Here is an 18,852-nt window from a genome sequence, read left to right as displayed (position 1 = left end):
AGCTATATAAAAACAGGAGTGTGCTATTTTTTAAATTACTCATTAAAATAAAAACCAGGGCATGGAGATGAAAGAAACGTTCACGAGGGTTATGAAGTGACAGCTTTAAAATGCCAAAGGGAAAGAGGCCAGCCAGAGGCAGGGGTGGGAACGCAGGGAGTATTCCATCCGGCCTCATAAAGTAAACAGGCCGAATGACGTCCATTGCAAGACAGTGGTAGGTGGGTGGGTGTTGCAGCCTTGGAGCAAACAGAGATAACTGATGCAGCACCATGAGATTGTGCACAATGGCTTCTTTAAAGGCTAACAAAACTGGCCACAAAAAAACAACAACCTAGCACCCTTCGTCTGCATCTCCCCCAGACAACAATTATTCATCAGAAAACAACTTAAGCATCCATTCTTTCCCCAGAATCGTTTTGCCATAGCAGGAGGCGGGGAAATTGCTCCCAGGCACGTACACTTGTGTACATTGAGCTATCATATACCAGAATGATTAACTTTTCTTTCTCAGCCCCCGCCTCCCCAACTAATGCCACCTACGTGCACAGAGAGTTTATTATTACAGCTACCAAGGAAACTATCACCTTTGAGTAAAGGAGAAATGCCTGCTCGTTCCTATTAGGAGCCGTTTCTAAACTACGCTAAACAGGTCATCCACTTCTCTCACTCATGTTTAGACAGTAACAGGAAAATAGGAGGGAGGAGCGGTAAGAGCTCAAACAAAAAAAGAATGATGTAAGCCTCTCGAGCAGAAGCAGCTTAAGCAAGTGACTGTAATTTCCCAAGATTATTAATACAGTAATACTAAAAATTTAAAGGCAGATAGAATGGTCTGTCTCTAATACTGTTTGCCTCCCTTTCTCTATATGCATGGCTTTAAGTCCAAAGGAATTGGCAGTCTGAGGGCCGCAGTCCTTTCACGAGTAACCTGTTAGGGGCCAGTGATGATAGCAGCAGATACGACTCTTTGCTTTGTAAAATGATGACATTCCAGCTACACAAAACTCACTTGTTGTTTTCTAAAGACAGACACACACACACACACACACACCGCCCAAGTTCCTCAGAGTGGTGTATGTAGTTTTCTCTCCTCATTTCACCCTCACACCCACCCTGTGAGGTAGGCTAGGCAGAGAGAGAATCAGTGGCATAGTATCCCCTAATGAGCTTGAAGAATTGAGGTCTGATTCTCAACATGGCAAATAAGAACAGCCTCTTGGTGAGCCAGCAAGGAAGCGTTAATAAGTTAAAAGAGTTCCTCCCACCAGTGCGCCACCGGCCTATTAAACCTTGTGAGCTAGTAACTTGCGTAGACTTGACACAGCAGACAGGAGGAGGCAAAAACGCCCCAAGTCATAAAGCAGGGCCAGGGTATCAACAGAGAGAAGCACATGCTGTGTTGTGGAGGCTGACAATGGACATCTCTAGTCGGGAAGCTGGCAGGCAGATCAGTGTCCTTTCTTTTTTATCTTCCGCTTCCCTCATCCCCCCCATCCATGGAATAAAGTGCCTATTGTATTGTACCGTCAAGGAGGAAAACTACTGAAGCATTGTGCGTCACAAATCTGTCTGTGGAAAGCAGGAGATTCTGTGAGAACTAGAGCTGTGCAGATCCCGCCACAGATAGAAACATTATGGCTTTAGATTCTTTTGATTTTTGTTTCTTTGCTTAAAGGATGCGGATGATTGTTCTGTTCCGGTGCTGACAGCTTTAAAAACTCATGCAAGCATCATGGTAGCAGCACTGGACTGGGAGATCAGGTTCAAATCCCTGCTGAACTACAAAGCTCACTAGGTGACCTTAGGCCAGTCTGTCTCTTAACCTAACCCACCTCTCCTTCTGTCACAGAGAGGAAGTCCACAGGATCCTATGACCCCCTTCAGCTGCCATTTGTGGGAGTTGAGGATTGTTCCTTGAGCTGCCTTAGTCACAGAAATATTAAACAGTGTGGTTATTATACAAGAGGGTTATGGGGTGGGCTTCCAACCTGATGGGTTTTTTTTATATATTTAAAGAAAATGAAACAGCTTCTAGAAAGTGGTTTGCCACAACAGTATTGAGATTAAGCTCACTTCCACATCAGAGTTTACTGTGAATTTAGTGCTACACAAACATGAAAGTTTTTCACACTGTCCGCGCAATATTGCACACATCAAAATGTCCCTCGGTTTCCTGCACCCTCCCTTTAAGCCAGATTTCCCAGTTCCACATTTAAAACTTAGTTAGGTGCTACTGGAAGGGATTTTTTTATTCCCCCCCCCACATTTTTAATTTTACTTAAGTGGATTTTCCATGGAAATTGTAAATCCAGATTGAATTTGCGTGTTGGGGTGGCATTTTGATGAAGAAAGTACTTACGGACAGCACAAAACAAACACCTTGTTTGAGCAGTGCCCTAAATCTCTTTTTTAAAAGATTTTTATTGGTTTTCACATAAACACACAAATTAACAAACATAAAACAAACACACACAAAGAAATACACACATAACACAACCTCTGGCATCTTATACTCTTGTATCTTAATATAATTCACTCCACCGAGCTAAGACTTCCCTCCCTCCCATCCTTCGGCTTTGTTTTTCCACTCTTATCCCGCTGTTTATTTTACCTACTTATTCAAAGTCAGTTCGTAGGATTTATTTTAGTCCTGCAAGTGTCCTTAAACTTCTACAGTTCCTCTCCATGTATTGAATGAATTTACTCCATTCTTTTTGGAACCTTGTTTCCCCCTGGTATCGGATCCCGTAGGTCAACTTGGCTAGTTCTGCATAGTCCATCATCTTCGTCCTCCACTCCTCAACTGTCGGTAAGTCCTGTAGTTTCCATTTGGGGGCCAATAAAGTTCTTGCCGCAGTTGTAGCAGAGCAGTGCCCTAAATCTCAATGTTGTTGCAGGATGGCATTTTGATCATGCAAATGCTGAGCTAAAATTGCCTGCAGGAGCTGCACCAAGATCATCAATAGACTGCTTTGCTGATGTGCCTTTACTTAGAGCTATGAAACACTTGCAAAGTACAAACCTAAGAAGCCAGTATGTTCGCCATTACTCTTGCAACCCTCAGGCAAAAGACAACCATTATCACAGAAGGCCAAACCTTCATATCAAGTACAAACCGTTCTCAAAGAGTTTCGTGAGAGGAGATCGGAGGGATCTCTTTGCAGAACACTTTGGCCAACAATAATTCCACCAGTGTGCTTTATTTGGCAGTAAGATATTCCACCCCCCACCAAAAAACTGGATGATGTGTTTTTAATGCAAATAAAGAGTGATGGCTTCCCAGCCTTGGCAGGAGCCATGAGAAGGTGCTGAGTTTTGAATGCCCAGCCACTTCATTCCTGTGCATCTCCAGGGCAGAGGCTGCCAGTCACTGAGCCCACTAGCCCTGCCAAGTTGTCTGGAAGCAGCAGAGTGTGGAAAAATGTTGGCCTGGGCAGGAGAAAAGCAAGTCTCTCAATTCACTCTTCCAGCGAGCTGCCTGCCTTTGTTTCACTATACATTACAAAGCGGGAGGGTCTGAATATGCAGTGGTGGAGTTTATCAGCCTCAAACAATAGAAGTTTTTTTAAAAAATGCACTCTCAACCATAATGCTTCCCTCCCTTTTAAAAAAAGATTATTAAGGTCTTTTGCTTTAGCCGGGAAAATCATACCAGTTGCATTTTCTCTTTTGGCCCGACAACTCAGATTCACTTCCAAGATGAACCAGGCAATGCCAGTCTAATTTTAAAGGTGTGTCGGGCATATATCCAAAAGGTTTATTAGGTTCCAGATGTTTCACTCACTGTTCAAGACTTTGATGCAGTCCAGGGATGATTGAGGCTTCATGAATGATCCTGAGAAAGCACGTCAGCCCTTTTCTCTTACTCTAATTTATACTCTCTTTTGCAGCAAAAAGATGGGGATCAGTTAGGAAACAAACAGATATTCTCGTTTCAGCTATTCTGTATCTTTACAGCAGAAGGAACTGGTGACAAGAGCCTGCTGCTGCAGATCCTGTAAGACTCCAGACTTAATATTCTTACAGATGGTCACCTCACAGAATCACAGAATTTTAGACTAGGAAGGTACCATGGGCGTCGTCTAGCCTAACCGCCTGCAATGCAGGAATCTTTTGCCCAATGCGTGGCTCAAACCCATGACCCTGATATTAAGAGATACATTTACTTTAGATGGCATTGCTTCAAAATGCAGCAATCCTTGTAGCAGCACATTCATTCCATCACATGGGATGGAGAAACCATGCAAGACTGCTTTGGCCTCTTTCAAATAGGGAGCTTGCCACACTAGGAAATGCAATTTCACGGATGTGCCTGTGGCAAGCCATTCCTGTGGAATATCCCTCCTTCTCTGCTCCCCCAAAGAGAGGCCACACTGAGAAGGTTGACCTTGCCACAGCAGCACAAGAGAAGCACTACACAGAAGCAGCTTGTCACATGGCCCCCACACAAAGAAGTGCCACCACCCTGCAAGAATCAGGATGTTAGGTATGCAAACACTCAGGGACAGACTTAACTAAGCCAGTGTGCTGGTGGATGTCAATACAAGGGGTTCTACTAGTGCAATGGGGCTTCCACCTCCTCTCCTCCCCGTTTGCCCCCTGTGCCAACTCGCTCAGATTGCCTCTGGAGGGTGAGGAGAACCCCCAGAACAGCACATGGCAAGAGGAGAGGGGCTTCATTCCACCTGGCAAGCAGAAATGTTTGCCCTGATGGGAAGAGCGGAAGAGTGCATTGTTGAATTCCTCCCTTGGAATTTTATGGTTGTCCCTTCCAGCAAATCATATGAATGCTCACCAAGGATCTTCATTCTGAACAATGACAATTAATTAACAACACATGCTAAGTGGTGCTAGTCTGGGTGAAGGTTGGGCTCTTGGCTTGTTTGTTTGCCTACAGGATTGTTATTCATTTAAAAGGCCTGTGAACAAGCTTTACAAAACCCAAAACAGATTTCAGGGTGGAGTTGGATTTCATTTTATTGCTTGTTTTCTCACACTGTTTTCTCTCTCTCACACACACACACACACACACACACTCACACACACACAGAACCCAGCACATTCTACCCTGATCCCCACGCACTTCTGAATGTACACATACTCAGAAATCCCGAGTCTCTATCAGAATATGCCCAAAGGTTGTGGCACAAGAGAAACAGTGTTGTAATATCTAAAACACTATGTTTTACCTGGGCTACCAAGTGCTGATAGGAGATGTCTGCTCCCTTGCTTTGCTTTCGGCACACTATCCTCTGGCTTAGGTAGGTTAGTGTGCCAAAGGGCCGGTGATTCTGCTGCAGACTTGAGGAATTTATGAGATCACCAGCCGACTGATTCTATGTAGCCTTGCTGTGAAGTAGGTGTAAGCTCATAAAAGCACATGACGGACAGCGACCAGGGAGAGACACACATTAGTACAACTCCAGATGAAGCAGTTATCGCAAGCAGGGGAGAGGCAACCAAGCTACCCTATCGCATTTCCAGAACCCCATGGGGCGTTCATTTCTTTTCCAGTGGAACATTAGCAATGACGTGCCCTTACATATCCTTTGAAAGAGACAGACCCCACCCTCTGCCTCCCAGCTCAGACTAGCCAAGTGTTTGGAAACTCTACAAAGTCAAAGGATTTTGGTCATATATATATTTAACCCCCCCCCTCCCTCACCCTTTTCCTATAGAGCTATCTATTTTAAAATAATTCTTAAACTGGAAGGGGGCTTCCTTTTAAAGACCACACCATCATTTCTGTGCACGAAGTAGGAAAACTACAAAACCAAAGGGATGGTAGCAGATGACAGAGAACCAAGCAAAGCAAGGATGATCTCACTAGGATTTAAATACTGTACTACCATGCCAAAAACCCAGAAGTGTGTGGTGGAAAAGCTAACTTCATTCCCTCCGGCAAACCAGGAAATTCCTTGTGAAAGGAGACTGGCTGTTGGGTGCTAGGAGGCAAAAAGCTAAGTGGGGGGGAAATGTGGGCATGAGAGAAACAAAAGAGGTAAGAACCCACTGAAATCTGCTGTGGTTGAAACTGCCCCCACTCTGTATTTTTCCCATATAAGCAATCTAGAATAAAATTCCCATAACATATTGGGGGTGGGAGAACCAATAGCTACTCCATAACAGTACTCAATAGCTTGGCTCAGGTTGCCAGGGTTAAGGTTTTTGTATTAATTTCCAATTTGGGTCCATGATATCTCAGGGGCTGCTTGATCTCTTATATCCCTGCCTGATCAATGAAGTCTTCAGGAGAGCTACTGTTAGTGGTTACCTAGCTCAGTAATCCTTCCCAGTTATACAGTACTGTTGTGTTTGCCTTGGCATGCTGACGTCGTATTTACAACTCTGCTGCAGCCCAAATCGAAGGCCTCACAGACCAATTTGCTCAGGTTTCTCCCTTTCCTACCAAGTACCTAAAAATATATCATCAATACCTCAAGCTTTCTGCAGCGGCAACACATGCCCAACCCCTGCCTTGCATAGGTTTGCTTCAGATGGGTTGAGAGAGTAGGATCCCGTCAGTATAGTCTTGTTAAGAGTAGCAATATGTGAAAACTCCACATCAACTGATTTCCAGAGTCATTTTAGTTCTATAAAGAATTAGCTGGTGAAAAGAATGAAGGCACAAACCCAGACTCTACTATTACAAATTACAATGCCAAAGACTTTTTTCTACGTACACAGTTTGTTTGAACCTGTAGATTAAACATCAATTCTCCATGGTTCTTTAAAAAAATAATGATGAAGTGAGAGCTAGATTGCATTCAGTGGGAAACAAGACTTTATTCCCACGATTTTTAAGCATTCCTCAAAAGCTATTGTCTCTGTACATGTCACAGGGTTTCCCGCTGAAATTTCAACTTCCTAGTCAATGGGGCACATCTTAAGAAGGGCCTCTTAATATGCCAACTACATTCATGCAGACTAAATCCATTCTTAGTTCTCCCCTTCTTTTGGAGCATACTAATCCAGCCTGGTTGTATGAATGAATGAATGAATGAATGGGTGTAAAAACACAAACTTCAAACAGCAGGAGTTGGCCTTGTCCCCTTTGAGACGAAAAAGTTGGGTCATTTTCACCAACCGTACAGAAACTATGTTTCTCCACTGAAATTTTAACAGCCCTGTTTCTTCTCATTTTTAATTATTTCTTTTAGGGCAAAGAATAAACAAGAATTTCCACTATTATTCAGAATAAAGAAGCGGAAAGAAAATAGTCGTTTTAAAAGAACAGTATGAGCTTGTCAGAGACAAACTGGCCCAAGGTAAATGACATCACATTTTGGCTTAGAGGATGCATAAATCTAGATTTTTGTAACTGGCAGAAATTGTTCTGTATGATACACATAATGTTCTCACTGCTGATTGGTAGATTACCTGTGCTGTAACATAAGCCTCTCCTTATTACTAGAACAATTCATTGATGCATTTAACGGTATTTTAAAATGCATCTACAGATACATAAGTGTATACCTGTGAAAATACTTCACTTTGTAAGTCTGATCTTCTTTAATATCTACATCCTCCCATCCCTGCTGTCATGCTCTGATCCAACTAAGGAGATCCACATGCATCTTGCTGAAAGCAATGCAAAACAGATATGTGGCCCCAGAACACAGATGTGTATATGAATGAGCATCTGCACAACTGATCCAGCAAGTGATGCAAACACGTATTTTTGCACAGTGGTCTCCTTACTTGGGTCGGGGAACCTGGCTGCATGGAGTCAGCTCCACCGACAGCCATTGAAGCCTCCCTGCTCGAGCCATGAAATATCTTGTTTGAATCCCTTAAGAGAATTGGGCTAAGAGGTGCAAATACCTAACCCTCTCTCCCTTTATGAGGAAACCCAAGTGACTGTGTAGGGCTTGCTCCTGCCAACATTCAGCGACAGCAGCAATTCTGCACATAAGTACAATTCTTGGTCCTTACCAGTTTTTCAAGAACTTGGGATATTTTCCTCCCCAAGAAGCCAAGATTTTCTTGCGTATCTCAGGGGTCTCCTAGGTATGCAGAAACTCACTCCAATTCTCTCGCTGAGCGTGCTTAGCTGTACATGGGACATCTAGTGGACCAACAGAAGGCGCAATACATATTGCTGAATTCTAGCTAATCTGTGATTCAGCAGCAGATTCCCACTCCCACTTAGCTGGATTCAAAAATGACTCAGAACAAAGAATTATGAGACTCTGGTTCTGCTTAGTTCTTAAAAGTTCCCACACATACAGTGCATAGTGTCTCCAGTTTCATGGACAGATGAACATGGTCACTGGGCAGCTAGCTGACGGCACACTTACTTAGCATCACTGTCTTAAGATGGCAACCAATACAATTCTCTGCAAAACACCATTGGCTCTGTTGCCGCCCAACACTGTCCTTCTGGGTAGCAAATTCTACCCAGTTCTGGGTCAGTTTATATGCCCATTCTTAGCACAATTCTGAAAATGTAACAGCCAACGCTTATTACAAGATTACACAAGGTGGTGTGGGTTTGCAAAGCCTGGATCATGCTGAAAGTCATGCTAGATAAGGGGAGGAGAACCTGTGTGGACCTCCAGACTCCAACCCCCATCAGCCCCAGCCAGATGGTCAATGGTCAGGGATGATGAGAATTCTAGCCAAGAAACATCTCATGTGCTACATAGGTGGTGCCAACTGTTGCCTTCTGTCTGAAACACTGATTAATGCAGATATCTTTAGAGTGTCCAGCTTGGGTGTGGGAGAACGAAGTTCAGATCTTTGCTCTGAAATGAGGCTCTCTGAAGACAAGGCAAATCCCTATCACTTTCTTACCCAATTTGCCTCATGTGATTGCTTTACTGTGAGGCTAAAGTACAGCTGCTCTCTGAGATCCTTGGGAGTGAAATGAATCAAACAGATCTGTTTAAATAGCAAAACTCTCACTAGAAAAGGTGGTTTCCACTATAATGCCAGCTGATAATCCAAAAGGAGGGAAGCAACGAATATTTTCAAAATGTGCAGCCAAAATCCACAGAACTATAGTTGATACGGAGTGGTAATTTTTGGTTCAGGCAGTGCACTCTTAGACCATAGCTGTCAAGTTTTCCCTTTTCTCGCGAGGAAGCCTATTCAGCATAAGGGAATTTCCCTTAAAAAAAGGGAGAACTTGACAGCTGTGTTCTAGACATGCCTACGCAGAAGGACGTCCTACTAAGTTCAGTGAGACTTACTCCTAGGTAAGTATGTACACGATTGCAGCCTTAATGTAAAATAAAAAATGAACGTCTCAAACAAAAACAATTCATTAATAGTGTAGTTGAAAGTGCAGGCAGTTCCTCATGTAACCTTCAGGAAAATAGTAACTCCTTTTTCAGACAAAGCTCCCTTCATTGTCCTCCAGGGCATCCAGATAAATGAGGATGTCCTGAAATTCTAATTTAAAATGTCCCACAGAATCTCTTTCGTTTGCATTTGTTCTCTTCACTCATGCTAAAATAGACTTCCCATAACATGCAGTGCGTTCATCTTGCATCCACTTCATCAGGATGCAAGACTGTAACAGGAGACGGATAGCGTGCTGGATTTACAACAGACTACAAACAGTGACCAAGAGTGTCATTAATTATCTTTCCTCTCTTTGAGTCAATGCTGAGGCAAAATAATGTGCACAGCCTTTAAAGTATTGGGTGACTATAGCTGCCTAAAGGCTGCTAGTTACCCATGCCTTGTGAAATCAGAGGAATCTCTTTTATTAGTATGAAGATTTTACTGATCTCATTTACCACACTTTGTGCCGTGACATTCAGAGGGGAATGTCAGGAATAAACACAACCGCGGAGTTTGGGTCAGCAAAGTACATGCCGCCACCACCACCCCTTTTTTTTACATGGCTTAATGCCCCAGGTCTTCCATTGCCTTGGTTACAGACAGCAAGCAAGCACTTATGGTTAGGAATACAGTAATCCTTCCCAGTTATGCAGTACTGTTGTGTTTGCCTTGGCGTCGTATTTACAACTCTGCTGCAGCCCAAATCGAAGGCCTCACAGACCAATTTGCTCAGGTTTCTCCCTTTCCTACCAAGTACCTAAAAATATATCATCAATACCTCAAGCTTTCTGCAGCGGCAACACATGCCCAACCCCTGCCTTGCATAGGTTTGCTTCAGATGATCAGCTAACTACCAAACCCCAGTGAACTCTAGGTAGGTGTGCCAAGTTCACTTGTAAAAAGGTATGCAGGGCTGTAAAAAAGGCTGTAAAAAGGTATGCAGGATCATCAGTGGATCCATGCACATTTCAGCTTACATATGTTCCTGTCCGCATAAAAACTGGAGGATAGAGTGACATCTGTCCCACAACTGTTGAATCAAGAAGAGAGGGCTCAAGTGACATCATCATCATCGTTGTTGTTGTTATTGCTGCTGCTGCTGTTAGGAGGGCTGCTGAAAATTGAGGGTCTTTAGGTTGAAAGGTTGGAGTATTGCAACAGAGCTTGTACCGCACGTGCAGAAAGTATAAATCCCCAGGTTCACTCCTTGATACCTCCAGCTAAGCAGAGGTGGGAGGGCTAGGAAAACAGTAGTCTGGTTTATACATGCATTCACACACCCCTCTCTGTCCTCCATTCAAGCCAGCAGGAGGTGTTATCAGAATCCAGGGATACTGGAGAAGAATACAAATTAGGACTAGTAGAGTTTTGAAAACCAGCAGAGAGGCCTGGATGGTAGCGTTTGGCCCCCAGGCATTCGGCTCCTCACTCTTGGTCTACAATGAGCAGCACTGACTCTCCAGGGCTTCACAGAGCAGGATTTCCTAGAGATGCCAGCGACTGCGCACAAAACGTTTTGTAGTCGTCCCTTTCTGTCTTGGAAGATGCTGCAGGCCCACAGTTTGTCCTATGGCTGCCCATCATGGTCAAGCAGGAAGCACCTTCAGCACTGTCCTGGGTTTGGATGACATGCCAAGCCAAACCATGGATTAGCCGTTGGCCCTGCATGAACCTAAAAAGCTCCAGCGTGGAACACAGTGAGTGCCACGTCCTCCTTGGGAGAACCATGTTTGCAAGATCACTGTGGACCACACCCTGGCTCAGCGTAACACGCGGACCAGACCTTAGAGAGGCTTGGTAGGGCACGGTTTCAGAACTACTCCTTGAAGTGAATACCCTGCACTTCATAAAAATCACAGTGGTCAGGTCCTTGGTTGCAAAGCCATTCATTCTATAAAGTCCTCTTCTGCTTTGACCTTAAGGTCTGTTCGCAGTACACTGGCAATGAACAGGGGTGGGGAGAGGGCTTGTAACAGGCGGGTGTTAATTACAGCAACAGAGCTATTTAAAACACTGTTGATTTGAAGTCTTTTCGAAATCCCAATTTGTTATCTACAAATCACCTTTTAAACAAATGCTAATCCCTTCCCCCTCTCTAATGGGGCATTTTAAAAAAGAGAGGCTCATTCACCTATTTCTTAACTGAAAGATGTGCAGTGATATGTTATTTTATTTAAAAAATATATACCTGCAATTACTCACTGCTATTAGTCATTTCGTTCCAATTTTATGCCTACAGCTTGGTTGAATGAAATCTGTTTCAATACGATCATGGAGTTTTAGAGTTGGAAAGAACCTTACAGGTCATCTAGCCCAGTCCCCCTGCTCCATACAAGAATCTGCAACCACAACAAGGGAGGAGAAATCATTTCCAGTCTGTTCCAGGCAACCAGTTGAACCATGTGCTAGTGGTGGGCGGAGCCAGAGGCAAAGATAGGTGGAGCAACACATGTAAATTTTACCTTTGAACAGTAGAGACCTTATCAGACCTTATCAGAGTTCAAGGATGTGTTCCAGGTAGATAAAAAAAAACCTTGGGGTTTGAAGCAGTGCCAGTGAGGGGAGTAGCCTGGAGAGAGGGGGATGCCCTGGAGAACATTCCAAGGGCCAGAAAGAGATGTCTCAGGGGCCACATTTGCCTCCCTGGCATGAGACTCCCCACCCCTGAATTAGAGCATCCCTGAGACAGCCATCCTCTGGTGAAGGAGAGCTCACCACCTCATAAGGCCATTTGTCCCACTTCTGAGCAACTCTTACTGTCGGTTTCTCCTAATATTTAGGTGAAATCCGCTTCTTGCCATCGCCCACCCACTGGATTCAGTCCTGCCCTCTTCTGCAAGGGAAAGCAAGCCTGCTTCATCTTCTGCATGATAGCCCTTCAGATATTAGATGGCCATCATGTCTCTCCTTAACCTTCTCTTCTCCAGATTACAATCTACCCAACTTCTCCAGCTCTACCTCACAAGATGGACCACATCCCTCCAGCCTCTCTGGATGCAAGATTATATATGCTCTCTGATTCCTTTACCATAGGCTATGTCATGGGCGTGGCCAAGGGGGGAAGGGAAGGGCAGCTGTCCCCCCAAGTCAATAAAAATACATAGCTAACTGAGGTTCCCCCCCCCCACAAAAGGTCTGCCCCCCCAACAAAAATCCTGGCTACACCCATGGGTTACATGCCACTGCCAGTAGAGCATCTCTAAGGCAACAGAAGAGTTGTTCTATTGTGGCATCTTTCTAAAATGGCATATAGACACCCGTGGGAAATTTGTCGTTAAGGCCATTTTGTTTAAGCTGAGAAGCAGCTGTGGTCAGGGATGTGGGGGGCCACACCCATAAACTGGCCCTCTGAGGCATTTCTCCTCAGCCAGTTTGCCATTTGAAGGAATTTGTGTGCAGGCCATTGAAGCTCAGGCTCTGCTGCCTTTCATTTGTTCCTCCTCTGGCCAGACACTTTCTGGCAACTGCCCGTCCTGGTGGCTGCCTCTGTTTCTCGGAATGCACAGCTCAGAGCCGCTTCCCAAGTTACAATTTTCTGCCTTGGGCCTCCGCCCACAAGTCACTCCCATCAGAAAAAATTATAGGGCGGGGAGGACTTATTTGCCAAGGTCTATGCACATCAGACTTTGGCACACAAAGGGGCATGGGGGAAAGGCTTGGAGAAATGCACAGATATATTTCCAATGCTTCTGACAACTTGGGTCTTAACCAATGTGATGGCCTCTGAGGTGCTACTGCAAAGACCCTTTGTTGCCATGACAGAAGGAAGACACCTAGCTCTCATTATTTTAATGGGATAGAATGCTCTTGGCAATGAAGCTCAAACGTGGCAGGTGGTTCCCAACAGTGCAAACCTGGAAGTTAATTCTCCGATGGTGCGACTAGGAAAATTGCTCCCCGGGGAACCTCAGTTGTGGTACCCAACTCTTCTTATGCCTTACAGGATGGGTGGAGACTCTCGGGCCTGAAGGTGAACTGCATCCTTCCAGCCTCTCTACCTGGCCTTAGAATTCTCTCCAAATTTGGTTGGATTGTGTCCTAGAACTCTGATCATGCCTCTTTCTGGTCTGGATGGAGAATACAGAGGGGTGTGTGTGTGTGTGTGTGTGTGTGTGTGTGTACACACTAGGCTCCTTTGGGAAGAAGGGCAGGATGTAAAATTGATTGATTGATTGATTAAAACTACCCTACTGCACAGAGGTAAAATTTACGCTTACTCTTCCATCCACTTTTGCCTCTGGCAACGCCCACCATCGGCATGCGGCCCCTGGAATGTTGTCCAGAAGAGAATGTGGCCCTTTGGCTGAAAAGGGTTCCCTACCCCCACATTACAAGTATTCAAACGTCTACTAAATTATACACAAAGTGCAATGTATGGGAGTGGGGAGATTAATATTGCTGTGTATCAATGATGTTTCAAGATTTTGTTGGAAAGCATAATATACTCAGCTTATTGCCCAGCAGGTGAATCTTTGTAACATGCTCAGGCCAACTATCCATCTTATCACGTGCCCATTTTTAAGTAGCGGCCAAATCAAAGCTTTGTTATTAGGAAAACAACAGTTGTATATTAGAATAGTATGCATTTTTGTCACACAACAGTGGAAACTCTAGGATTACAACTCCAGGACATTAAAAAAGATGTAGGGAAATTGTTGGAACTTGTGTATTCTTGCAAGTTGTAAAATGTATGCTTCAGAGAAGTGTCCAGATTTTGCCATTCAGAATGAATTTGTGTAAAGTGATTAGTGGCATGACTTTGATGACCAGTGAATGAGCTCTATACCTGAGCAAGACTTTGAAGTCTTGCAGCCAAACCAATTCTCTATCCATTAAACCACAAGGGGTATTGATTTTGTTATGCAAACAAAAGCAAAATAAACATAAAAATGACAGGACATAAAATAAGCAATATATTAGATGCTGGCTGGTTGCCTTGCTTTTAAGAAAGGCAATAGAAGCAGTTTTTCAAGTTACATCAACTTTGATAAACGGTTTTAAGTTTGTAGTAGTATTAGTGAAATCTATAGAATTACTCCAGGGTGAATGATTTGTGGACTTCAAGCTTAAGAATGTTAGCCTTGGGTAAACTGTTTAAATAAATACTTCAGGCTCCCTAAGAAATGTAAACAAACTAGTTTACCAGGAAGGTTTTATAGAGACCAAAAATCTTCTGATTTTATGGTTTGCCTGCTCGCTGGCACTTTTCTGTTGCCTGGCCTGCTCCATCTAAGAGTATCACATAGTATGGCTATTCAGTCAGTCAGTCAGTCATCTGAATTAAATTACTCATTTCATATGCACTCAGTGTTTTGAAGGAGACTGCATCTATATATGAAATAGGATCATCACTTGTGGCAGTGGGGGAAGGATAAAAAAGGGATAACCAGAAATGTCAAGGTGATTTTATAACCCCAAAGGGATTACTGTGCAATTAAGGCAGAGTATCCCATATCCAGTTGAAGCCAAAAGCAAAATCTTCCTTGATCTCAATAGTTGGGAAGGTACATTGGCCTCGCATTTCCTTTCAAAACACTGTTTATAAGTGGGTGTATTTCTGAACTGAGGTTGGTTGAGATCCTGAGAGCTTTCAAAGAGTAGCACTAAGTCAGAGATCCTTTCCTCCTTGCTTCCCGTGCAATGGGAACTGAGGAAACGGCAGGATTGTTGGCAGCCATGAAGAATAGCCAATAGATTTCTTACAAAATTACTTGGAAGCCAATATTTGTAAGCCCCTTCCTTTTCTCCAAGAGTTGGTACTATCTACTACCTGCCCAGGTTCATACCTCAACAGAGGTTCTACTGCTGACCACCAGAACCTGCTACCTACTCATTTGCCCTCTCCAAGACTCCCAAGTTCACAATTCCACCTGCTCACTTGCCTGGGTGTTGATCCAGGTCTGATCTGGGTTTCAGGGGCCCCTGGTAGACCCACTCCTCCATTTGTAAACCTTGGAAAGCTTTCCTAGCGGTGCCAGGCGGCGCTTCAAGAAGAGCCACGCCTAAAGAGCCTTTAAATTTATCATCCTAGGTCATGGGGATTGTGGGAAATGAAAATGGTGGCCAGATTCAACCACGTGACACTGTTCAGAATCTTCTATAGCAATCCTAAGCTTGGGCCCATCATTCATGAGATCTGGCTCTAAATTCCCCTGCGGCATGCGGGAAATTCTGAGAAGGTTCATGTATGCTATTACAGTTAAGAATTAGTGTACCTCCAGGCATGAATTATCATTATGACTATTTGCTACTCTATTTATTTTTGCATTCTAGAGGCTATAATCATAGGCTGGGACTAGCATGGAGCTATGCATTGTACAGCCATATAATAAGACCACCACTTGTGACCAAATTAACTCACAACATTATAAATACTGTAGTTACAAACTTCGACTTGGAAGGTAAAGAACTTCCTTCACTCTTTTGGTTTCATGTTGACCTTGACAGGTTTCCTTTTTCTTGGCAGAGGAACAACCTTTCCTTCCCTCCCCCTCCCCTCTGAGTCCAACAAAACAAGATTGCAGTACAGTAGATGCTATTTGCTGATCTGATGCCCCGGGGTGTTCTTGTACCAAGCACACATATTTTTAATCAGTATAGAGCTGTGACTGACTGCAAGGAGCCAATCATGAAAGCTCTGAAACAAAATTCCTTTAGAAAGAGCTCTGCAAAACTCAATCTCTTTCCCAGTTTAACTTGAAAGAGTTTTCCAAGACCCCTGGGAGACGAAGGAATACAGGGGTCACTGCTACCAAAAACTCGTCCAGATTGTTGCTCAGAGCTACCTAAAGAATTGTGTACAATGCGCACATTCCCAAGTAAAGTCCTACTGATTTCAGTTGTCTTTACTCCCTTGTAAGCATGCACACAGGATCACAGCCCGAATGTGTTTTTTTAACATGACTAGAATGAACTCTAGAAATAAAGCAAACTGGAAAGAGGGAAAATGCTAGACAGCAATTCATTCCAAGGGACTGAAATGTGCAGGATTCTGGCTACACTTTTTTGAATTAATGGGTAACATCTCTGCAGCAGGAATCACATTAAATCAACATGTGAGCCCTCTTGCTAAAAGTACAGGTCTAGAATTTTATATTTCATCTAACTCTGTTTGCCCCATTTTGTAAAGCACTCATCTTTCAAAGTGTCTAAGCTGGTGAACAACACCAGCTTCTTATCCTCACAACTCGGCATATATACAGGGACTGACCCACAGGCAGCCAGTGTGGTGATTGGTTGAGTAGGAGGAACTTGAACCCAGACCTCATTGGTCCACTGCACTAAGTTTTTAAAAGTGGTTCTTTAATAGGAACTAACATGTTTTATACTTTATCAAACCAATTCCATTAGGTGATGGAAGGAAATCTTTTCAGATCTTCTGCATAGATTTGCATGCAAAATAGGGAGAAATCCAAGCCCCAGTCTAAAGCTAAACCTTATGCTGACATCTAAATATTTTCTATTCAGTCAACATAATCCTGATCTCATCCTGATTTCTGAAGGAAAGAAGGACAGGCTATCTTGCTTTGGTCACTCTGAGAGAAACTCTCTGATACACCTTTTCTGACAATTATTTTTATCACCGACTGTAAACGACATTCTCTTCTCAGTTATCTATTATTCAATGATATCTCTGCTGGCAAAGGTTTAAATTGCTCCACAACAGTTTTCTTTTAACCCATTGTTTCACACACACACACACACACACCAAAAAAAAAGGTACCCACACATATTTTTATCCAAAAAAAGGATTCGAAGAGCTTTGAAAGGAGGTACAGTAATAAAATCTCAAGTGTCTCCTTTACTTTGAGGCTGCAGTCCTATACACACCTGGGAGTGGGCCCACTGAACTCAATGGGTCTTACTTCCGAGTAGACATATGTATAGGGCTGCGCTGCTGTTTCGGTCTTTCTCCCTGAAACGACAGCCTTACTCCGGAGTAAGCGAGCGAGGCTGTTCTACAAGTAAGGAGCTAGAGGGAGAGACAGCGTTGGCTGTCTTGCAGATCAACAGCGGATGAGAAAATATCGAGCTTGTCAGAGGCATAGTTGAGGTGGCTGGTTAGAAGTTTTCAAACAGCAACAAAACACTCCCCTCCAAAATACAAAATAAAAAACCGGCTGCTACCAAGGACTAAACGCAGTCATTCACTCGATTTTTTTTGTTTTTGCTTTTAAATTCAAGAGACCTACTAAACACAACTGAGACACCGCTGGAGAAGTTTGGAAAAGTTTCGCGACAGATCCTTAACTTTGGCTCGACCCTGAATCCAGGCACCTAGGCGGGTCAGGCTCGCGTCATTCCCCGCTCTGCCAGTACATCTTCCGGAGCAGGAAAAGTATATGCACAACTTTTGCAGTCCCACGCGCGTTTCCTGCCCCACGCACGGAAAGAAAGGTTTTTCAAAGTTTTTCAAAGCAACCCATCTTCTTACCTTGTACTTCATTCTCGCAGGCCTGGGGCAGGGAATGGAAGAGGCGCTCCCTTTTGGACAAGTCAGTCCCACCACCTCGAGTCCTGGCGGGTTTTATACTCCATTGACCGCTGCTTGCAATCGAAAACGAAAACAGCCGCCTGCCAGCTCCGGCCGCCGCGACGCTACTGCCGAGCTGCGTTCAGCCAGCGACTCTGAGCTAGCTGCTTTGCTCGCTCGCAGGCTAACCGCGGCGCTCATTTGCATAGTTTCCGCCTATTGGCTAGAGAGCCAGACGCGCTGCGGTGGAGGGCAACGCCCCCTACTGAATGAAATCTTCGTGCAACACGCGTCGCCCTTCGCATCACATCTGCAGACCAGGTCTGCGTGGGTGGAGTTATTCTAACAATTAGGACCTCTTCTCCTCTGGAACCTGTGGCTCTCCAGATGTCCCTGATCATTGGCCTCGGTGGCTGAGGCTGGTGGGAACTGAGGTTCAACCACTTTGGAAGGGGGAGTTACCATGTTGAATACCTCTCTGTTTCTGGCTCAGGAATTATCATTTGTGTAAACAGGAGAACTGCCTCTCCCAGTGGAGGCTGGTCAGAAGACTGCAAGGCCAGACGCTAAATCACACAGCGGGCAGCACCTCTGCAGATGGGATGCGCTGGACTCACAGGGGCCCAGAGCTCCCATCCATCTTTCTAATGAATTCACTTCTCACTGCAGACTAGCAGGTCTCTTGCGGCATTAGTGTCATTCAGCACACAACTTAGGAATTACTGTTGCAAAGATTGCGGAGATAATGGACATGAAGGGCTTTGAGCATTCAGAAAGTGTTGCCATCCATGGGGTAGCCAAGAGGGGCAGGGGAGCAGTGTCCCCCCCCCCGATCCACAAAAATTATTGAAAAGTATTGGAAGTACTCATTTATCTGAGGTTCTGTCATTCACCCCCAGCAGAAGCCTGCCCCCTACAATGTCCTATTTACAGGATATTTTTGCCCATGATTTCCCAAGAAAACCTCAACAACTTTGGCTGCCCCCCCAGAACCAAAATCCTGGCTACGCCCATGCTTGTACCTGCAAGGGAAACTTTTTATTTTTAATACTGCTCTTTTGTGCGAATTCATTTCTATGCAAAAC

General features: G+C 44.2%; 1 protein-coding gene across 1 annotated transcript in view; it reads right to left on the bottom strand.

The window, feature by feature from the left end:
* The window catches only part of NEDD9 (neural precursor cell expressed, developmentally down-regulated 9), a 65,975-nt gene extending 48,057 nt beyond the window's left edge, over positions 1–17,918 (bottom strand). Inside the window, exon 1 of the mRNA XM_035124977.2 lies at positions 17,729–17,918. Coding sequence (XP_034980868.1) covers positions 17,729–17,740 — 12 coding nt within the window. The 5' untranslated portion in view covers positions 17,741–17,918. The remainder of the gene's footprint in view (positions 1–17,728) is intronic.
* Positions 17,919–18,852: the final 934 nt, after the last annotated feature.

Source organism: Zootoca vivipara, chromosome 8 (genome assembly GCF_963506605.1).
Source record: "Zootoca vivipara chromosome 8, rZooViv1.1, whole genome shotgun sequence".
NCBI lineage: Eukaryota > Metazoa > Chordata > Lepidosauria > Squamata > Lacertidae > Zootoca > Zootoca vivipara.
The sequence above is the reverse complement of the archived record's forward strand: the minus strand, read 5'-3'. Positions and strand labels throughout refer to the sequence as shown.